Genomic DNA, 23,309 nt, shown 5'->3' with positions numbered 1-23,309 from the left:
CAGTGAGACTATTTGATGTATTGCTGCTGTAATTAAGACAATGACTTTACACCGACTGTGTCATAAATTCAAATAATGAAGTGAGAGTGGCTCTGCACCGGGCAATAAAGCAAACCATTGTTTTTATGCAACAATACCTCTCAATAAAAGACTTGAGCATCTCAAGCTGTTAATAAAACTATAAAAAGTCATGTTTAACTCATTTGTAAACGTGTGCTCCCGGCCATATCAGCCAACTTTCTTTGGTCTGATTAAGGATGCTCAAATATTTTACGAGTAATTAGTGGTGCTTTGTGATACAAGCATCTCAAAACGTCTTTCCCCAATGAAATGAATAGAAATGTCATTAATTCGGTCCAGTCTCTTGGAAAGAATCATTTTTGTCTTGTTTATTGACAATTTAAAAAAAAATTGACAGTTAAATATAATTTAAATAACCAAACCCTTTTTGCCACAGTTTTTGCTTTAGTAATACGCTGCGTCTTATGAAGTAGTTCTTTGCAGAGGATACATGCCTGTGACTCCTGTTAGATTATCTGTCGACATGTGTTGCGCCACCGTTTGTTCAAATTTTCCACGTTAAAATACCATGGCACGGATGCCATTCAGTAGCCCGCCTATATTTCTATTCTTTACCATTAAGCTGAACAAAGTTTTTTGATGAAGCTGAAAGTATTGAGCACCTCTGAATCAAAAGTAAAATGAGACTTGTAAATGAGGAAGTGCTGCTTCACATGAAAATGCGGCAGGGAAGTAATTTATCTTTGACCAATGCAGCACTTTGTTTCTGTCTCACTTGCGGGGAGAACACAACGCTCGTGTCGGAATACAATCCTGGTTCAAACTTTCCTCTTAAAAGTCCCGAGATGGACTTCGGGGAGGACCTGCGCTGCCCCCGGGCTCACGTAGCTGTGCTGAGGCTGCTGGACTCTGAGCTTCTCATGATGGAGGCCATGAAGAAGTGGATGTGCCAGAGGGCCAAGGGTAACAGGGACTTTGCGGTTCAACTGCACCACATGGCCGTCATAGTGGACAAGCAGGAGCGGCCTCAGCCTGCCGCTGGAATTGATCACGTCAGCCAGATTAACAAGGTCAGACCACACAAATGTCTCTTTTTATTAGGAACGAGCACTCTATATCGCACATAAAAACATTCTTATAGCATAGTTAAAAATAAATAAATCACTGTGATGCTGCAAAATATAACCCCGGAAAGAATGCTGCAATTTTTAATCTGTTTGAAAAGTACCTCAAATCTATCCTTCTCTTGATTCCCTGCCCTGTAGTCCTGGGGGAATCTTGTGTCTCAGACAGACCTTCTGAGCCAGATGATGAGGAGGTGTTCTGAAGAGCTGCTGAACGGACCCATCAGCAAACTGACGGTGCTCATTCGAGACAAACAGCAGATCCGCAAAACCTACGCCGAGCATTGGAGCGTCCTGAGGCAGGAGCTCAGCAAGGTGGATGACTCAAGTCAAACACATGTATCACACTCAGAATCGGAATTTTCCTTATTGCCCAAGTATTTTTAAAACACGCATATCCATCCAGATGACATTAGTAGACTTTGGGAGTTAGTTGCCTGTAGTTTGGCCTGCGCAAAACATTCAAAGTGATCGCAAATGAGTAGACATACCAGTTGTTATCAGATGGTCTGAGCATTTCCTCATATCGCTCACATTTCATTCCAAACAGCCACCGCCGTGTAATATTGTCCACTTCCTGTGTTATGTCACAGTCACGCTCGCTCTGTTGAAGTGCACGTTTTGATTTTTCAATCACCTTTTATTTGAATAAGGTGGCGCAACAATCCAGTAAACCACTGCTAGAATCGGGACCAAGTCCAAACATTGAAAATCTGTCAATACCATCTATCCGTCTTTCTTTAAAAAAAGGTTTGTAATTGCATCCACATGCCACAAGTTGGCGGCGAAGCACTTAAAACAAAGATGATCACAAAGCATGAACACCATGCATCTAGCATGTACTATCATTTTCCTATGTTACATATATGACTGTATTAAGTAGTTAAATTATTCAACACGACAAATACCTTCAAATGAGGCTCATCAACTGGATTCGCTAGCGTAAAACAATACCCCACTAGATAGCAGTAAAGTAATACTTTGGCTTGAGCAAAGGTTAAGTGTATAAAATCGACTTCAGTACAGTGCCACATCTGGCTTTAAGTACATTTTTACACTTTTTATTCCCCCGCTCACACTTTCTGTTCTCCTTTTTACACCAACCTAACGGCAATGCACTGAAGCGCACAGACAGAAAACCCGTCTTAAAAATTTGGTAAGAAACGTCTCAATCGAAATCCAATTTTGCATAGCTGGCGACTGGAGAGCGATGCAAATAGATGAACACTATTATTTTTCTTGACCACACCACATCACACATCTGTGAGACCATTTTTTGGCTAGTTACAATTTTGGCACTTCAATCATTTGTGTCTGGCTCACCCCCTAAAAAAATAGAAACACCACCCTTGACCTTTGGCAAGTAGGGGCAAACAAACACAATAAACTAATAAAAACATGAAACAGACATACCTGAAGAGAACTATGAACTACTCACAATACTACGATACATCCAAGAAAATTATTCTCATACATACAGCTCTCATTGAATTGTGCTTAATGCTGTTTTCTTGCTGTGTTTAAAAGATATTGTTTGGTGCTGCAGGTGACCCAAACAGAGCTGGAGAGGCTGAAGAGCAGCTACAGGCAGGCAGCAAGAGATGCTGCTCAGGCAAAGAGGAAGTTCCAGGATGCCATGAAAGGTCAACACTTCTACTTTGCCTTTACTTCTCCTAACATTCACAATGTCTCACATGTTGACATACAAACACTGAATGGTAGCGTCTTGTTTCACAGCAAGGAGCGTTTTGGTAGAAAATTTAAAAAAAAAAAATTAAAGAGAGGCTTCAAGATAAAAATAGAATCTCTCACGAATAACATTTTCATGTTTTGAGTCTTTTTGGGTGGGTGGTTGAGAGAGGGAGATTTTCTGTCACTCTCTCTGTATCACTCAAATAGGTGCAGCGCATCCGCCCCGCATGTGTGATAAATAAATCCGAGTGGGGATTCAACGTGGACTCGTATGTAATAATCTATTATTTGCTCTTAGGACATCCGTTCAATATGGCTCCTGATTTATTTATTTATTTATTTATTCCTTGGACATCCGTTCAATGTGGACTCAGCTTTATTTATTTATTCCTTGGACATTGAACAGAACGACAGACAGAGAGTGAGTCATCAGTGACAGATTGACAGATCTTCCGTCAATATTGACGCTGCAAAATTGCGAGAATATCTCAGGTTTTATTCGAATCAGGTGTTATCGACTGACCGGGTGGTTCCGGGGGACATCTCGAGTGATTTTAAAAAAACAGATTTCCGTCCTTAGGCAAGCGATCTGGCGTATCACTCAATGAAACGATTGTCATCCGTTTCCAACATGGCGCCACGCATTAAACGGTAACTAGGGGGATTATTTTGACAAATGCAAGACAAGAGACAAAAATGGGAACACCGCATATTTATCAAACAATATTGCTCCCTTTCCTCATCAAGTCCTCAACGTGGGATCTCACGTTAATACAGAATGAGAAACGAGAAATAGCAACAAATCAATGAATCCCAAGGCACCACCATATTTGTATGCTTTCAGATAAAGAGCGTGAAAAAGCAAAGGAGCGCTACGTCAAGGCCACGATGAAACTCCACCAAGTACACAATGAGTATGTGCTGTCAGTGCGTTCCGCTCAAGTCTACCAGCAGCAGCACCACATTCACATCCAGCCGGCCCTGCTGAACGCACTGCAGGCTTTGCAGGAGGAGATGGTGCTCAGCATGTAAGATAGTTCTTATTCTCTCCTGCCTTGCTTGCAACAAATTTACAGTCTGGAGAGGAACTGACTATACTTCCACTTTCATAAACCACAACAGGCGGTCGGAAGGGACTGCCAATCACTATTCAAGATTTGAGAAGGCTGCCATTTTCAGTTTTCCATTTCTTTTCATGCTATTTCTGAGTTGCAGAATTATCTCACTTATACAAATCTTTGTTCTTCTGTGTGAGAGTTTGGGGGGGGGGGTGGTGTAAGAGGGTTTTTGTTGAAAAGAAATATTTTTGGATGTGTGGTAAGGGTTTTTGGATGCATTTATGCGGAGGGAGATAAGTGTGAGGTTGGTTTAGTTTGTGAGAGGTTTGTATAATGAGATTTTTGAGAGGCATTTTGTGAGTATGGGAGGATTTTTAATGTGTGTGAGAGTTTAGTGTATGTGTAAGGTATTTTACGTGTGTGAGATGTTTTTGAGTTTATGTGTCAAGTGTTGGGGGGTTGTGGCATGCATCAAAATCCATGTTTTTTGGCAGAAAGGAGATCCTGCAGGAATATTTTGACATTTCCTCCTTGCTTCATGGAGAAGTGGTGCACATCCACCGGGAGATGTCCACCGCTATTACATCTATCGATCCTCTCACGGAGTACGAGAGCTTCATCCAAAAGAACAGGTACTGCCTGGGGATTCTTTTTTCAATTGCGCTCCCAACCACCTGTCATTCAGAGGTCGGTCGAGCGGGCGCATAAACAAGGCCGACAAGAACGATAATCATGTGAACCTGTGTGTGTTTACCTGTTTGTTATTTTACAGGTCAGATGAGGAGGTTCTTTCTTGTGCGGAATTCGACTGCAGTCTTTTAGAGACCACAGAGAACTTGGATCCTCTCCAAGTCCAGTTGAATGACTTGACATTGGAGACCATCCAGCACAAGTAAATACTCACATATGCACAAGATGGAACCTAACTATTTAAAGTGTAAATGGCAATGTCTGACAATCCCATCAAAATGGATTTCGCTGTGAATGTAAATATTTTTTCTCTCCACAGGAAGAACGCAGTGGAGGAGGAGCTGCTGGACCTGAGCTGCTCGCTGAGCTCCCAGCAGGTTTCAGTCGAACAGCTAGAGCTGGAGTTGGAGGAGGAGAGAGGAGTGGTCAAGAAGGGCCAGAGGTGAGTGGACTGCAGTGAATTCTTGCATCTTTTGCTAGCCGTAAAGACAAATCCATGCACATTGCGCCGCCCACCAATAGAGTCCAATGAGCTCAGTGATTTCTGGAACATAATGAAGTACAGTAGTGCCTTACACTGGCTCCCAGAACAGACCTGTGTTTATGGAAAAAAAAAAAAATCCATTGAGCAAGAAACATGAAACAGGCACTGTGTTTGTCAGCCACATAGAAGGATGTGGTGGGCCGCAACGGAGTTCTGGGCCTTGAGTTTGACACCTGTGCTCTTCATCCTACTTTGAACAAAGCCAGCCTTATCATGAACTTACTCTATTGTGCCTGACTCTCATATAATAAGTCAAGATCCTTGAGTTCCATTTGAAAATTATTGTGCGGGAATGTTGAGCTGGCGAGGCTGCAGTTAGAGCAGCTTTTATTGATCCCACTTGTCAATAGAACATATTGACATCTGCAGAGTCTTACGCTAGTGTGTGGTTCATTCGACCTTGTTTCCAATTGACGATGAATTTCCTCTGAGAAGGTTTATGTTTGGAGGAGGTGGACACATAAGGTGCTTAGTGTAACGAAACTTTGTGGAGGAGGAACGCATAAGTGTGGCGTTTACGAAAATCAATTCACGCAAATGGTCCTGGCTTTGTACGGAAGAGGATTAGGGCCAGTGAAGAAAAAAAAAACGAAGGGTGATTCTGAGAATAAAGTCAGAATTCTGACTTTAAAGTCAGAATTCTGTCACCCCTCGTTTTTTTCTTCTTCACTGGCCCTAATCCTCTTCCGTACTTTGTCTTCATGTAAAAAAAAAAAAAAAAAGATACACTTGTTGTGCAAGAGAATGTATTCCCTCATTCCACATTCCAGTTGACTGGTAGCTTGGCATCGTTGTTGCCGCACGCCCTCACATTACTTCTATTTTCACTGCAGTTTTTCAGTTAGTCCAATTTAATCAGAAAAAAATAATGTGCATTACTTTATAGAATGATGCAGTCATTACATCATTAGCTTGCTCCAAAATATAATTTTAAAAAACAAACAATGGTATTGCTTCAATTCAATGGATGTGCTGCATTAAAAAAAAAAAAAATCACATACAGGGTGTACCAGATGAGCAAGAGACGATCTCTGGAGGAGTGTCGGCAGCAGGTAGCGCTCTCTCAAGGCAGGAGGGCCAAACTTGAGGTTCAGAGGTTGATTCTGAAGACCGCGTTGGAGGAGCTGGGTTCCCAAGAGCCGCCCCCTGCTCTGGAGCTGGACAACAACATGCTTCCTCCTTCATCCAATACAAGCAGTGTATGTTCTTCAGCAAATTTCTCGCTTAGACGAAAAATGTCAGGATTTATCATTCAAATAGATTTGATTGAGCCCCTTCCAGATGTTGATGTGCCTTATTAGTTTGATGTCTTTGATGGCAATAAATGCACTTGAGGGATGTAGTCGCGCTCAAGTGAGTATAAATGATGTTTGGTTATTTCAGTTTGGATGTCTGTCACTCTTTAGTGCAGGGCAATTAATTTCGCAAAGGGGCCACCTGGGACTTTTGGAAAAAAATGAATAATTCATAAATTGGGATTTCACTAACCTGCATGCTTTGCTCTTTATTTGTTTTTCAGGACCACAACCAGTCAACATTCAAGCTTTTCGGAAATGAGATCATAAAGAGTTTGTTTCGAGCCAAAAATGACGTAGGTTAAACACAAAACGAGAAAGTGATTGTCCTTTGCACATGCTGTCATTCGCCAAAAATCAGGTCGGTGGGGTTATGTCCTCAGACCACAGTTAAACATTCTTTAAAACATTTCAAAACATTGACTTTATTGAGAGCGAGCTGGGGCAATGGTTAAGGCAAAAGTATTGAACAAAGAGTCGTAAAAGGTACTGAAATCATGTGTACAGTAAAATGATCTTGTTCTTTCCAAACCAACAAAAATATCTATCACCTCCCAAAAACAATCTTTCCCAAAGATGAAAATGAACCTTAGGTGTAAAAAGCATCTTTGACATTCAATAATGTCTTCCTGGAAAGATTAAACTGATCTTCAGCTACTTCCCATTTTCATTTTTCTTTTGAAATATGTATTAAATAAAATAGAGTGCCACCACCTAGAGTTTGACAGAGGAATTGTACCCAAAATAAACAACACAATTGGACGAAAACGTCTGCAAAATAGCAGGACTACAAACTCGGAATTCGCAATGTAAGGGGATCTAAGTCCATCCAATTAACAAAAAGTGCAAAGTAAGCACATTTACCAGATCATAAATGTTTATAGGTAGTAAATATTTGTCTCCATTTAATATGACCTCTCAGTTTGATTATTCTATTTCATGTTGACTGAGTGATCCTGATGAGGTCCACAAAGGAACTTTATGATGATATTGACCTAGCTGTACTGCATTTGAAGCAGAGATGATGACACTGAGGCAGCGAGAGCAAACGATTTTTTCCCATAATCGCCTTGTAGTGGTAGAAATGGGCCAAGGAATTATATTTAAGTGCATATGGTCCGATCCTTATGAGCATGTTTCACATAGCAAAAAAAAATGTTTTTGTCACTTGGCAGAGGTAACACCACACAACCCAAAACGCAACCCTTGCCAAGGATCTTCATTGGTGTTCCTCAGAATCCCACCAGCTGTGTCCCCTTTGCTTTCTTCCTCCTCTGTGCTCCAGCTCCAGGAGGTGGATCGTCCTCTGGAGCAGCAGGACTGGTACCACGGAGCTATTCCCAGGCTGGAGGTTCAGCAACTACTGCAATGTAATGGAGATTTCTTGGTGAGGAAGAGTCAAGAAAGGCAGGGTTATGTCCTCTCTGTCCACTGGGAGGGCTCCTGGAAGCATTTCCTCATTCAGAACATAAACGTAAGGGTAGCTGCCTGAAGCTGACGCCCTCGCAACATCTTTGGCAATTGCACTCCCAAGTATCTTTTGTCTGCTTTATCACCTCTGTGGATGCTTTGGGATGTGATGAAGAATGAGTACCGCCTGGACGGGGAGAGCTTCTGCAGCATCCCGCATCTGATCCATCAGATGCTCTCCTCCCGACAGCATATCACCCGCAAGTGTGATATACAGCTGAGGAAACCTGTGCTCAAGGTACCGCATCACTTGCTCCATGTGATCACTCACTTAGCTCGTCCATTAGGACAAAGTAGGACCCGCTAAACGGCTGTCTCGCTTTTTCTCATTTTATAGGACAAATGGGTCCTGGAACATGATGGTGTTTTATTAGGGAACCTCATCGGACGGGTGGGTAAGATTGACTATATTGCCATGTTTACTTCCAAATGAAGATTTTAATTGGAAGAATTAGGGGAGATTTTTTTGAATACTCATATTTTCGATGCATGTTCATTTTCTACCAATTATTCTGTTCAGCGTTTTGAGTGAGCTGAATTCCACATGATTTTTGGTGAGACAGGAAACACAACCTGGACTTGCCGCTAAATTAAACAAAACAATGACACACACTTATGGATACAAGTTTAGAACATTTTTCGAAATCGAGAGCTACTGTATGTCTAGGGTACTCATATTTGCAAAGGGCTGCCAGTTTTTGCCCAAACTACCTTTAATTATATCTTGTTAATTATTAATGATGTGTGAAGACAATGGTAAAGATATCTCACCATAATTAGCTGTAAGCAACACTTGATTTCTATCAAAATGATGACTTTGGTACACTACCTGCAAGTACCTTGATGCCGAGATTGAAGCGATATAATTAAAAACACAAAAAGCAGTGGAATCATAGCTTTCATGCCTTGGATGCCAAATGATATCTACTTTTTAATAATGTAACAATGTTAGCCAGTGCAGGATATAAAAGGGGCTACTGATGAAAAATACCCCTTTGGGTAATTCTGGCGCATCTACTGAAATGTTCATTGATGTACGCTGTCCCTGTCAAATCATCAAATCAAATAAAAACAAGAATATTATTATATCCCCTTTGAACACAGCAAGTCAGCTATTCAACGTTATAACACACAAAAATTCTGATTCTGACTTCTTTAATTGTCAAAAACACTCATCATAAATCTATGTTTTTGTTAAGCGTGTGTCTTAATTAAATCTACGTACATTCTAAGAAGTCAAAGCAGCTGTGCAGTAGGTGGCGGAATGCTCCGTTCATCTACGAGCACCGCGCTGATTAATTGCCTCATCAAATGCAACCGGCGTGGCACAAGTTTGTGTGGCACAAAATAAATCATACTCGTTACACTTGTTTAATGCAAGCCATTTAAATGGTGTCATGTTAGTGAACCTGAACCTCTTCCAACTGTTGAGTAACTTAATGTATTTGGCACCTTCCCTTTCTCAGACTTTACAAAATATTACCTCATCTCCGTGCCTGTTTATTCTTACCACTTTGCAAACGATTGCATAATGTTATGGCAGTTGCTATTTCAAGTTGAACACATTAACGAATAATCAATCTTGCAATTAAATCAACTGTGTCTTCAAACTCGGTTAAAAAATAGCACAATCAAATTTGCAGGTCTGGGTAATTATGTGGATGATGATAGTGTTGTTGTTTTTTTTTAATGGACTAAACAGGGTAACTTTGGTGAGGTGTACAGTGGGACTCTGCGCTGTGACAACACCCCTGTGGCAGTAAAGACTTGCAAGGAGAACCTGGCACCAGAACACAAGAATAAATTCCTGATGGAGGCCAGGTTAGCAAAACTAGATGCTCACGTGCACATCAGACTTCAGCCCCGCCCCCCCACACACACATTAACCTCGCATCATCCTGTTCCCATGTTATGCAGGATCCTAAAGCAGTACGACCATCCCAACATTGTGAAACTGATCGGCGTGTGCACTCAGAAACAGCCCATTTACATTATAATGGAGCTTGTCAAAGGTATGCAGCATGAATTATTTGGTGGGCTTGATTTAGTTGGAAATTGTGTAAAAAGTGTCTGAAAAGTACCATATAACTAAACTTTACATTCTGACATTATTACAATACGGCCAAACTTAAACCCATAAAAATCATGACGATTTTGCAGGGGTGCGAGTGATAAACTGCAATACAGGGACTAATATTAGTCTGCTTTGCTAGTTTGTTTCACCTTTCCTGTTTCACCACTTTGTAATGTCTCTCAACTGAACTGATAGCATTTTTGTGCACGAATTGACAAGGTGGAGATTTCCTGTCCTTCTTGCGTCAGGATGGCCCAAGTCAACCCATTAAGATGCTCATCAGAATGACAGAAAATGTTGCAGCCGGCATGGAGTACCTGGAGAAAAGGAAATGCATTCACAGGTAATACATGCTACATTTGGAAAATTCTGAAGTCTTGTTTGTGGTCCAATTAAATGAAGTTGCATGGCTTGAAAACCGCCACAAATCAAATGTGAAAAATTCTTACATGATGATGATTTAAAAAAAAATAAATGTTGAACTAGCTCACGAGTGGAGTGTTATGTGTGACACAACGCAAGCGCCCGCTCTACTGAATCCTTCCCTCATTTTGTGTTTGGCCATCATCTGGTGTGTAAACAACTGCTCACATCTGTCTTGTTTCTTTCCAGAGATCTGGCAGCCCGAAACTGTCTGGTGACTGAGCAGCACGTCGTCAAGATCAGTGATTTTGGAATGTCGCGGCAGCGGGACGATGGCATCTACTCAGCGGAGGGCGGCCTCAGACAGATTCCAATCAAATGGACGGCTCCCGAAGCACTGAACTACGGTATTGTACACAATAAGGATGGATTTTCTATGGCAAGCTGTTTGAACATTTCTTCAATAACCCCCATAACCAGCCTAAGGTCCATGTTCTACTATTTGTCCTCATTAGTAAGATAATCCACCATCTTACGAGTATTTCTTTTTCCACTACGCCTCCTTCCACTGCACTGCTGTATGACATTTCTGGACACCTACAACTAGTGGAACTAGTAAGACACAGTTTTTGAACTAGGCCTAAACACAGGGGGGAATACACTAGTAGCGTGGAAAAAACAAAACAGTTTGCCGTCCAAGACTTGAGGTATCGATATGATCTTATTTAAAATCGGAGGTAACCTACTAATGGGGCCAGCGGTCGGGATCTCGAGGCACTTCATCACCTCAAGGCATGTCATCAATGCTAGCTTACACAGCCGCTTTTCCAATCTTCCCCTAGACAAAAATATACAATGGACCTGTGTGTGTTTCTGAGCATAAATGAGCCCTTCCTAGTATTTTTCAGTGAATGCTAAAATGAATGCTCCATAGGGAGGACTTGTTTCCTGCACTTATCTTGGTAGTACTTCACAGCTGAAAGAAGACCCTATGGGGGCTGGTATTTGCAAATGACCTAGGAACTTGTCTTTCTTTGGGGCCAGGTCTCTCCTGCTGGATAAGTGACTTTGGTTGTGATTCTCTGAGTATTGGATGACTTCATACTAGTTAAATGACTAAAGTTTGTTTGTAGTCGACTATAATATGATCATATTTGAGTCAAAGTCGATTTTGTTATTCATCACAGGTCACTATTGCCTTTTCTCTCTTTCTCAATCAGTCTGTCTTCTTGAATGACAAACTGAGGGGCTGGCATTAGAGGATTTGGAGAATTTTAGGTTGAAAATCTCTCTGAACAATTACTCGGTTGATTTGATAATTGATTCGTTGTTAATTAGTTGTTGATTACTTTTGACAGCTCTATAATAGCAGCCCTACCCATCCAGAATGCGAGCCAAACTTTTTCTGTAGAATGGTCGGTTGGAAGATGAGATGCCAAAGATGCGTAATTAGCGTGATTATTAAATGGATGAGTGCCAATGAGCCTTTACCTGTTTACATTGTGTATTTCGGAGTGTATTTCCTTTGCATCTCCAGTGACCCAGCAGTGACCTACCTTTATGACTTATGGTTGACAAATGAATTATACGTATAGTGTGACTGCTATAATATGATATGATATGATATGATATGATATGATAATCAGCCATAGCAGACTCTGCTATTGTTTGACTGAGAAACTTTCCTTTACCAACACTGCCCCCTACTGCTTATTTGCAGGTCGTTATACCACAGAGAGTGACGTGTGGAGCTTTGGTGTGCTGCTGTGGGAGGTCTTCTCCATGGGAACGATCCCTTACACCAGCATGAGCAACCAACAGGTCAGAGTTGAAGTGGAGAAAGGTAAAGACACAGTAGTCAATCCCTGAAAATGACCTTCAATGCCTTAAAAAAAAAAAAGAAAAAACGGAAAAGGTTCTGCACGACATTTTTCCAATCTTGTGTCAAATGTATTTCAGGCTACCGTATGCCGGCTCCACATGATTGCCCGCTGGAAGTGTCCAAGCTTATGAATTGCTGCTGGCAGCATGACCCCCAAAATAGACCATCTTTTCAAAAACTGAGGGCAGATCTAATTGACGTCTGGAAGAATAAGGCATAAAACAAATCGAGTCTTTGCCTGTTGTGTGTCTCAGTAAAAACAAACAAATGGCAGCAGCCCCAAAACCATATCTTGAAATAATACTCAAACAAAATTAAATCTTTTTTTTTTTAAAATGACATTAAGATTTTTATACACGTGCAATGTAGAACCATTGATGAGCTGATGAGTTTTTTTCTTGATATCAGGCAGAAATGAGTAGTTTCCTCAAAAAAGAAAATACTAAAACAGAACCAGTGAACAGTTGCTTCACAATTTGTTGCAAACAGTGTTGCCACAGTTAACTTGAAATAGCAACTTAGTTACTTTACTGATGACTTTTTTTTATAAAAGTAACTTAGTACTTGTCTTTAAAAAGGGCCAAGTTAGATTACAAGTTCCTTTGTTACGTTTAGCAGACGTGACAATTCCGCCCAACATAAAAGTGGCAATTGTATTGAGTGGTTGTTGTTTTAAGGATGTTTTTATTTAAAAATAAAATCAAAACAGTCTTGACTATTCAATAATTATTATATTAAAAAAAGAGTCATATATATTTAGACATACATGGTAAAACCTAACATTTATAATTGTGTCTTAAATAAATGGACTTTACCCTGATGCATTGTAGAGGTGCAGCAAGGGCAAACCAGAAGATTTGAATTCTTGATGTTTTCTGTTGGAGTGAATAAATCCTGAAAAGCAGTATATTGAAACATCCCCATGTGTTTGCGATTCCATATTCACACCGCAAAACAATGTTTTAATATGCACTTGCTGTGCCAAGTAATGACTTATGGGTGTGCTTCAGCTAACTTTAAGAGGCTGCATACTTTTGAGTGCCAATGAGTCCTTCCCTCGTAAAGTCAACGTTAAACTTGAGAAAATGCCATTTGACATTTTTGGAGACTAACAGCACAGCACAGCACAGCACCCTTCACCACCTTGCTGGGAAAATTGTGCCACAGACTCTGCTGTGTGACACCACCTACACCCATGGCATGTTATGAAGGAGCATTGTTTGCTTCTGAAAAAACATGAACGTTCTGCTCTTTGTCCACCTGGTTTGGTGCCATAGCCGAGGATTATCCCTTTTGTATTTCAGCGATGAAGAGATTTAAATTGTTTCGGCAAATTTAATCCCAAATGGAATGAAAACATTTCGTTTTTCATCCGAGTTGCTGTGTGAAAAAGACTTTCTCTTATCAACTTCAACCAATATAAACGCCAGAGTAACTAAAATCACATTCAGCTTGTCACTCTGTAAAGGTATTGACAAAAAGAAATAAATAGCATGAAAATAAGCGTCACCCAATTTTGACCATAACATTTCATTTTTATTCAAACAAAACCTCAGTCAACATAAATACTAATTAAAATGACAAACTCAACCTCACACAAATCTAATTGTAGGCTACATGTGTACCAGTTTTTTTTTGTTTTTTTTGAGTTTCTGCCAAACTGTTGCTTGTGTTCATTTCAAACATGAATGCTTGTTAACGTTAAAGCAAATAAATAAATGAATAAATAAATAGGAAGAAGAAGAACTGCGATTCAAGCATGACAAACCGGCTAGGCGGCAACAACGTCTTCATCTAAACACTTATTGTAAAATAATTGGATGTGTTGAGGTGGGTGTGACGCTTGTCGGCCATCCATCACCATGGCTGTCAGACATTGTTTTTACTTTCCAGCTTACACTTAAGTGGTTTCACAATCCTTCTTGTAATTGACACCGGCTGCATCTGCTCGGCCGCTGAACTCAAGTGGTCTCTTTTGTTTATTTTCTTCAACCTAGACTGTAAGCTTGGGCATGTAAGTCACCATTTGTCAGGATAAAAATGACAAAACACAAATAGCATCATAGTGTGCTGCAAGACAGATTTTTACAAGTTAACTCCACTTTATTATACATTGCAATTATGCTGTTTTGATTGGTGTATTTTGTCATGTCCTGCCATTAGTTAGCAGGATTATACAAAATGTACAATAAACCACCACTAAATCTTGGTTCAGTGTTTTCAGCCCAGGTGGAGTGCAGATTCTTCCCCCCCCACAATTGTTATTACAGTTGTTGCTATATTTTAACAATGTTTGTACAATATTTCTGCCTAGGGGGTATTTATTTTATTTTAAATACTACATATGCACACCTTAGGCATGTTTTTTTATTAAGTTTTAGTCAAGGTTCTTATTTTTTGAAACAAACTTCAAAATAATACAAAATCATTCAAAAATGTGTAACATATTGAGAGAGAGAGAGAGAGAGAGAGAGAGAGAGAGAGAGAGAGAGAGAGAGAGAGAGAGAGAGAGAGAGAGAGAGAGAGAGAGAGAGAGAGAGAGAGAGAGAGAGAGAGAGAGAGAGAGAGAGAGAGAGAGAGAGAGAGAGAGAGAGAGAGAGAGAGAGAGAGAGAGAGAGAGAGAGAGAGAGAGAGAGAGAGAGAGAGAGAGAGAGAGAGAGAGAGAGAGAGAGAGAGAGAGAGAGAGAGAGAGAGAGAGAGAGAGAGAGAGAGAGAGAGAGAGAGAGAGAGAGAGAGAGAGAGAGAGAGAGAGAGAGAGAGAGAGAGAGAGAGAGAGAGAGAGAGAGAGAGAGAGAGAGAGAGAGAGAGAGAGAACAAGAAAAGGAATGGTTAAGACATAAATATTGTGGTGTTTACAGTAAAAAAAAAAATCTGAATGAACATTTAATTTATCATCTCACAATCGTACCCAAAGATGTACATTGTAAAATTAATTTCCTGCTCTTGCTTTCCAATGTAAAAAGCAAGACTGAATATGACTGAAGCACTCAAACAAACAAACTCCATCAAAATGAAGCTGGCATCCTTATTTTCTTCTTCTCTCAAATGCTTGTTAAACAGTTATGTGCCACCACCTACAGGCCTAAAGTGGAATTACATCTCAAAATTAAGTACAAAATTGAGTGACAGTTAACCATAAATCACGTCAATAAAATCTTAACATGTGATTTGTTCTATTTCAAATCCATAAAAAGTCATTGACTAAATACAGTGTCATATTTTCAATGTTATTTGTAGTATTTGAAGTGGAATTATTGCTAGGTCTAAGTCTAAACAAATCAGAAATAAGATAAACATTTTTTGATCAGAATTTTGTTTTTTTAAATAGTCATATACACATGTCTAAATATATATGTATACATAAACATTCATATATAAGATATGACAAAATCCATGTATCGCAATGGCATTTTCCTAATTGTTTAGCTGAGAAAAAGAATAACAATAACGGCGAGAGGGTCACCTGTGTTTGGTCCTGACAAACATGAGGCTGTGTGCATTCGTGTGTGTACGCGTGTTTTTGTGCGAGTGCTAGACCACGTGACACCACAAAGCTCTCATATTCTGATCCTGACTAAGGTTATCTTCAAGTCACATCATCCTCGCTGAGCTCAGAGACATCTGCCTGTCGTTCTCGTATCTCTCTGGCATCTGCCAGCAATGTTCCTTTTCAAATTTCAGTTTGCTTAGTCACTCTTGTCGGGACGCTTATAATAACTGAAGCGCCTCAGTGCCTTCATTTTAATCAATAGGCCGCAGTCGTTTGATGAACTACGCTTTTAAGATCATTTCTACATCAGAACCACCTGTCTAGTTTCCGGTGTCAGATTAGCTGTGAAATAATGCCAGCTCGCTTGCGTTCATTTTCAGAGGGAATATTTAAGAACAAGCGCAAACGTTCTGTGACAATGCTGTTTTTCAGAATTAACTTATCCCACTCTCATTTAAAAAATACTTTAAAGTCCCAGAGAGGTCTTTGAGGCCGCATGTCTCAGGTGCATGAAGAAAGTTTCTCCCATTATTGGAGACCGTCGAAATTCCACTGCAGTCCATGTGACACTTTGGTAGCGACGCGACTGAGGCCCCATGATGATGGTTATCGTCATAAATCATGACAACACCCGACACTCAAATGCAGTAGCAAAGGAACGGACATGCTTTGTTTTCGTAATTGCTGAATTTCACTGGGGTGTGTCTTGCACGCTGATTGATAGGCGCTGCTAATATCTCTAGAGGCATCGTTCCCCAGCCCATGCAAAAGCCATGTGATGGAGGAGAAGTGTGGAATGTACAACTTAAGATAACATCTGAAACCTCCATACAGCCCCACTGTCACATGTGCAAAGACACCAAGCCAGGTGAAATATTTGAAGGTGACTTTATATCATTTGCACATCTATTAGCGTGAATAGTTTTCATGCCTGCTGAGGCCCTCCCTTTTTCAAAAAGTTCTTGGTTCTTATTGTTGTCTGTTATGGATTCTAAAGGTTGTTGTTTACTGTGATGGGAATGTCGACCAATCTGAGTCGCACTCATTTCGCGTCTGATTTCCAAAGTTTAATCTTGTCGCCGTCTCTCTTGGGAGCTTGTATTGATGTAGCGTCATGATTTTAGTACATCAATATCATGAAAAAAAATAAGCCTTTGAATTTAGTACATGGGGGTGTCTTGTTGATTTTTTTTCAGAGCAGCCTTTCATGTTTCTCCAAAAAAGTGCAAACCAAGATAATATCTGAAGTAGAGACTGGATAATGCTCAAAGTCCGTCAAATAGTGCTTGGATGACTTTGTTCTCGAGGTACTCGAGGGCCTCAACTTGAACCCATTCAAACTTCGGTGTTTGTATGTATAATCCACTCTGCTGCGTTCCTGCATTGGAGGCTCATTCCTCTTGTTGTTTTAAGCAACGTTGAGTCATTGGACAAACATTTTAAGCCCAAGTCTGCTACTCGTGCTATTTTCTTATTGCGCTAACCTCTCAGCATGTGACACAATGCAGACATGTAAGGATTTGCGACTTATTGACACTTGTTGGCAAAGAACAAAAGGATTTGCCTGAACAACCCCAAGACTTGATGGATTTACGGCCAGCAGAGGCGGATCTATGTGGTGGGCAGGGACGGCAGTGGGCCACCCCTAGACACTTTCTACAGATTCTCTGAAAGTAGTATTCTGGATGATAGATGATGAAATCCCTAAATTACTTGCAGTTGTATATTGGAGAAATGTTGGACAGTTGTTGTATAAGAACCTTGAACCTTGGCCCATCCTGGCTTGTGAACAACTGGTCCTTTTGGAGATAGGAAAGTCTCAAAGGCACCTCAGGGCAGTAACGATTCAGTGGTTTCATCTGCCTCGCCACTTTACCATGTGTGCATTTCTAATAGAAATTGTAATAATGTAGAAATAAGTGTTCAAAGTCACCTGATCTGAAGGTTTAATCTTCTCAGAGACACGTCTTGTGTATTGAATTGACAAATGAGCGCATGAAGGAAACAGATAGGATCTGGAATCTGGAAAGTCACAAACAAAACCAGGTTCTCCAGCATGTGACAAGTGCTTGATGTGTAATCTCGACATTGTGATGTTGCCCAACAGCCCCTTTTGTTGGAATAGTAGTGAAGACACAAACAGCCAGTAAACACGTGAATAGACTTTACATCACATGAGGAAGTCATTACGTAAATTCCTTTCTATAATAGGTATAATTAAATACCAGGCCGATCCAAAGAAAATGCTGAATGACTACGTGAAACTTTTCAATTATACATAGACAAAAACACCGGCTGCCTGTTTCATTTACTTCCAACTAACTTGATTGGGAATCACTAATTTCACATTTGTGGTGTGAAAACCGTTCAATCAAGTGGAATTGGCATGAAATTGTATTGACTTTATGCAATAGTTTCATTGACGTTGAAATAACACGAGGAAATCATGTTTCTATGCTTGAAAGTCATTCCACGTGATGTAAAACCTTCGAGGTTGTGGCTTCAAAGCCAGGCTCTGGCCTACCTCTGGGGTGTTTGGATCGTCTCCATGTGAGTGCTCTTGGTAAATACATTCAATTAGATTTATTCAAGTCAAGCAAAGGAAAGTGAACCCAACCCTAGTAATTTAGTTAAATTAACCACAATACGCCACTTGGGAGTCATCTGAAGAGTGTTGACGTAGCGGGCCCAGCGGGTGCTCGGGCGGTCACCGAGCAAGTGGAGCAAGATAGGTTGGCAGCGCGTGCATTAAATTACATTGACCAACCCAAGTACATTTAAAAAAGACCCACAGAAATGCTTGATAAAAACCATTTGATCATGTGGAAACTCTTTCCATAATTTCTGTGATGTTACTGTGTTATCCTTGCATACAGTAATAGATGCAAACTTTACGTATGAAGGTCCATAATTACGGTAAGTTATTTACCCTTTTTTTGTAATTCTGGCACTTGTTTTATTCTTGCACTCGTATTATTCTTGCACTCTTATGCGCTGCTGTGACAAGTGAATTTCCCCGCTGCGGGATGAATAAAGTTCTATCATCATCGTAAAATAAATTGTCTGTAGGTGGTGTTAATTTGAGCCAGTCCTGCTGAGCACCCTGTTCTTGTTAGGAATGTTGCTCCCAGGTGAGGTGTGCACCTGTCCATGTGTTTTCAAGAAGCAGGACACACCCCCTCCTCAGGTCTCTTTATAAATATACGGGCCACCATGCAACTGCATCTCAGGCACCAGCTGAGCCAGCATCATCAGGTCGGGTCACCATGGGGAACTGCTGCGAGGCCATCTGCAATGTCCGAAAGAACACCAACGTGCGGGTCAGCCTGCCCGCTGTCTGCTTCGTGTGGCAGATTGCGATGGTTATCCTCTTTGGAGTGTTCATCCGCTACGATGACGAGTCAGACGCTCACTGGGAGGAATTCAAAGCGGAAAATAACATCACCAGCGATATTGAGAATGACTTCTACTTCAGATATCCCAGTAAGTGTCTTTTTAAAAATATCATTGCAAAGAAAATGGTTTGGACATTGTTTTGCACTGCATAATAATAGAAAAGAAGAGAAAAAAAATGCCGGGTTGTCAAAGGAATTCCAAGTGTTTCACAATAGGGGACAAAATATGATAGATTCTTAAATTGAATTTTAAAAAATGTGGGGGAAAGTTTTTTTTTTATCATATTTTATAAATGTATAATTATCATTATTATTATTTGTTGGTGGAAACTAGGTAATTCACATGATTCCATGTTTCTGCCAATAATAATAATAAGATACATTGAAAAGTAAAAAAATTCAACATGGACGACGTGTTTGCATTTGTAGGTTTCCAGGACGTCCACGTCATGATCTTTGTCGGATTCGGTTTCCTGATGACCTTCCTGAAGCGTTACAGCTTTGGTGGAGTGGGCTTCAACTTCCTGATTGCCGCCTTTGGCCTGCAGTGGGCTCTCCTCATGCAGGGCTGGTTCCATGCCCTGGACCCAAATACCGGAAAAATTACCATCGGAGTAGAGAGGTGAGAGGAATGCTTTTGACAAGGAAGAGCTTTGACTTGCTTTTCTTTGAACTCAAGCTTTTTTAACTCCACCATAATTATGTGAAATTGCTTCTGTCATGTGTCTCATTCTGTTCATAGTCCAGAGAGGAATCTTGTAGTCAGTTTGAAAACCACACTTTCAAGTTTGGCAACTCTAATAATATGAGGTGACTTGTTGATTTTTGTTTTTCTCTTTTTCTCAATGTTTCTAACAGTTTGATCAATGCCGACTTTTGCTGCGCCGGCTCTCTGATTGCCTACGGTGCCTTGCTGGGTAAAGTCAGTCCTGTCCAGACGTTGGTTTTCACCTTGTTTGGTGTCACGCTCTTTGCCGTAGAGGAGTACATCATCCTTGACCTCCTGCACGTAAGTCTTCAGGACAATTATGTGACGCTTGAGGGCCTTTCGTAACATTCTTTTCAAAGAAAGATCATTTGAAGAGTCATAGTGCTGACGGAAATATTTTGAACAGTGCAGAGATGCTGGGGGCTCCATGGTGATTCACGCCTTCGGGGGATATTACGGTCTGGCCATCTCCTGGGTGCTGTACCGACCAAAACTTAAACTAAGCAAACAGCTGAATGGATCGGTGTACCACTCGGATGTGTTTGCCATGATCGGTACAAGTCATTTGCTCACGCGGACGCCATTTCAAGGTGCCAGCCGGCGGCTGACGTTCGATTTGTCCCGTCTCACAGGTACATTGTTCCTGTGGATGTTCTGGCCCAGTTTCAACTCGGCCATCACAGATCACGGCGCCGGTCAGCACAGAACAGCCATCAACACATACATCGCCCTGGCGTCATCCGTCCTCACCACCGTCGCCATATCGAGCGCGTCGCAAAAGAAAGGCAAACTAGACATGGTAAGCTTCAGGAGTTGAAAAACAACACGTGAGGAAGTCATGACTCATGTAACCTTCCATCTGATAGGTGCATATCCAGAACGCCACTTTGGCTGGCGGCGTCGCTATGGGAACTGCAGCTGAGTTCATGATCATGCCGTACGGAGCGCTCATTGTGGGCTTCCTCACTGGCATCATCTCGACTTTCGGATACCTTTTCATCACGGTGAGTTTGCCGCCTCGCCTCCAAATTCAACATGACATGTTCATGCCTTCATTGGGGGAGTTTGCAGCTTTAAAACCGGGAGCCAGATCGGAATGTAGCTAATCACCCTCCCACATGTACACACGCATACGCAGCATACACGCTATTCTCAAACGTGATATTAATAACGGCATGCAATTTTGAAAATCTGTCGTCAATGGTAGCTGGACTTTTTTGCGGTAGTGTTACTATCGCACTAAATTTATTGGTTAGAAGTTGGATATATGGGAATATACAATCAATTGAAAATAAAAACAAACTGATAAATGTACCTTTCAGACAGATTTTTATTTTGCGGGAATTTGCTTCCATAAAAAACTTGCACATGATCGTTAATAAAAAAAGTTCAAATGTAGGAATAACAAAGCGTACTGTATCATCCTCAGCCCTTCCTTGAAAAATACCTGAAGCTGCAGGATACATGTGGTGTGCACAACCTGCATGCTGTTCCGGGCATGCTTGGTGGCTTTACTGGCGCAATTGTTGCTGCTGCAGCCACTGAAAGTGTCTACAGCGCACAGGGGTAGGCTACTTGCACACTCACACATCTGTCACTGACTCAATGTCTGGCATAGACAAAAAATAGCCGTGCGTGATGGAAGCTTTACGAGGCTAAACGTGACTTTGCTTTTCTCCAGATTGATCGACACATTTGACTTTGAAGGCGAGTTTGCTGGCAGATCTGTGGGCACGCAAGGTGGCTTCCAGGCTGCTGGCACGTGTGTTGCTATCGCTTTTGGACTCGTAGGAGGAGGGCTTGTCGGTGAGTTGGACTCGATACAGTACATGAAGTAGTCTAATGCAGTGGTTTGAAAACTTTTTTACACCAAGAAGCCTCCTGGAAAAAAAAAAATCATCTCCGAGTACAGTACCACCATCGTGACCAAAGTTAGATTACAGTAGTATAGTAGAAAAAAAATATAGGTGCACGCAACATGCTGAAGGACTGCATTTTGTTCTTTCTAGGTCTCATCCTCAGGATCCCAATTTGGGGCGACCCTGCTGATGACAACTGCTTCGACGATGAAGTCTACTGGGAGGTGAGTGCGCTTCCTTACCGCCAGATGGCGCTCATGCTGCGTGAGCGACTCTGGTGCGACGCTGTGGTGTTGCTCTGGGAAAAATGCTGCTGATGTTGAGCTTGTTTGTGTGTTGGGGGCTCGCAGGTCCCCGAGGAGGAGGAGGAGGAGAGCATCCATCCGGTGCTGGAGTATAACAACCACATGATCGAAAAGCACCAAGACCTGTAAAGTCACTCCTCTAAATTTTGAGCTGCCTTCGTCAAAGGAAATTTGATTATATGTGTCTTCCTTTTTTGTTGTTGCAGATCTGAATCCAACTTCTCTGTGGAGCAGAGCTAGACACACAGTGGATGATCCCAAAGGGCTTGACAGCACAATAAACAAATTGGAAAGATAGACACAATTGGTTCAGACTAAGGAACATCCGTCAGAGTTTCGAAAGCGTAACTTCTGTAATGAATTACTTCCATGTGTTGCATCTCTCATCTTTTATGACCGTGAGAAGAATTCTGAAATCCTCGTGTGTGAGTGTGTCAATCAGACTGTATTCGTTCAAAATATTATGATATATGCATTTGTAAATTGTAGCGTTTTTTCAAAAGAATTGAAGATGTTTGTAAGAAGTGTACAGTTAAATTGTTCCTTGCAGTTCCTATCAGTCAAATTGTCCCATCTACTTGTTGTTATGGTGGCTCAAGTTTTAGTGATTATGTGTGACAGTGTGTGCTCAATTATTGTACAAATAGTGTTGTATTATTCTTCTGTTTCAAATTCTTGAATCACTTGAAATTTCAAATTAAAGATGTCACATTATTTTTTTTATTGCTCATACAAAAAATGTGGTAGAAGTTGAGACATTCCTTAAATTCTACTTAATTATATAATTACTGCAAGCCCAACAAGTGCTATTTTCCTCGTTAAAAAACATCTTCTGGAGGTCACTGCTTGCGGTCTCTGCTGCTGCCTTGATTGCGATGGTAACAAGGGTCAGTCAGTGGGGTCATTTCCTGACCATTGGAGTGTGACTTAATGAACTCAATGCACAGGGAGGACATATGCTGCGTGTCACAGTGAATGTCCTGATGGGGTCAAAGCCATTAACTATCCTTGTTGTATAAGGTCAAAGCGCTTCAAAATTTTACTGACCCACATTTATTTACTTTTTCTTCCAGGTCCAAAATAGGCAAAATGAGACGGAATAATAATTTCCACCATCAATCCACAACATAAGTAATTCAATATTGTGTTATGTATTGTGGCAGAATGTTTTAAATGTTTTGTCATGTGCTGAATGATGATCCAAACCAACCATCCATTAGACACCTTCAATACGACAAGTGTACCTAATCGGTTTGAGCCTTTTCATCTTCTTAATCATCTTCTTTACTTGCAGCAATAAGTATTGAAATTAGATTGTACCAGGCAGGAAGTGAAAGT

The 23,309-nt window shown here is 41.0% G+C and overlaps 2 protein-coding genes and 1 long non-coding RNA gene across 4 annotated transcripts; 2 read left to right on the top strand and 1 right to left on the bottom strand.

Moving 5' to 3' along the window:
• Positions 1 to 367: 367 nt before the first annotated feature.
• Positions 368 to 1,331, bottom strand: LOC119121074. The gene is made up of 2 exons (XR_005097613.1): positions 1,250 to 1,331; positions 368 to 1,053 (listed from the first exon to the last, which is right to left on the bottom strand). It is a non-coding gene; the product is annotated as an uncharacterized LOC119121074 (long non-coding RNA).
• On the top strand, positions 684 to 13,460 carry fes (FES proto-oncogene, tyrosine kinase). 2 transcript variants are annotated; one of them, XM_037248467.1, is made up of 18 exons: positions 684 to 1,091; positions 1,287 to 1,460; positions 2,692 to 2,788; positions 3,682 to 3,865; positions 4,390 to 4,527; positions 4,668 to 4,787; positions 4,905 to 5,027; positions 6,133 to 6,319; positions 6,649 to 6,720; positions 7,710 to 7,898; positions 8,010 to 8,132; positions 8,232 to 8,285; positions 9,597 to 9,715; positions 9,812 to 9,906; positions 10,188 to 10,311; positions 10,581 to 10,738; positions 12,052 to 12,174; positions 12,291 to 13,460. In XM_037248467.1, exons 1-18 carry the CDS (start codon positions 702 to 704, stop codon positions 12,431 to 12,433), a joined length of 2,613 nt encoding a protein of 870 aa, XP_037104362.1. In that variant the 5' UTR covers positions 684 to 701; the 3' UTR covers positions 12,434 to 13,460. The 2 variants fall into 2 exon arrangements, with proteins under 2 accessions (XP_037104362.1, XP_037104361.1); XM_037248466.1 differs by having other exon boundaries at positions 6,133 to 6,328.
• Positions 13,461 to 18,902: 5,442 nt separating this feature from the next.
• LOC119120781 (ammonium transporter Rh type C) lies at positions 18,903 to 22,687 on the top strand. The gene is made up of 11 exons (XM_037247989.1): positions 18,903 to 19,186; positions 19,528 to 19,720; positions 19,957 to 20,107; positions 20,214 to 20,361; positions 20,440 to 20,606; positions 20,674 to 20,811; positions 21,237 to 21,373; positions 21,489 to 21,613; positions 21,817 to 21,890; positions 22,017 to 22,096; positions 22,178 to 22,687. The coding sequence occupies exons 1-11, from the start codon at positions 18,970 to 18,972 to the stop codon at positions 22,209 to 22,211; spliced, it is 1,464 nt and encodes a 487-aa protein (XP_037103884.1). The 5' UTR covers positions 18,903 to 18,969; the 3' UTR covers positions 22,212 to 22,687.
• The last annotated feature ends 622 nt before the right edge of the window (positions 22,688 to 23,309 follow it).

The sequence above is a fragment of the Syngnathus acus genome, chromosome 3, assembly GCF_901709675.1.
Source record: "Syngnathus acus chromosome 3, fSynAcu1.2, whole genome shotgun sequence".
Taxonomy (NCBI): Eukaryota; Metazoa; Chordata; class Actinopteri; order Syngnathiformes; family Syngnathidae; genus Syngnathus; species Syngnathus acus.
This window is presented reverse-complemented; position numbering and strand designations above follow the sequence as displayed.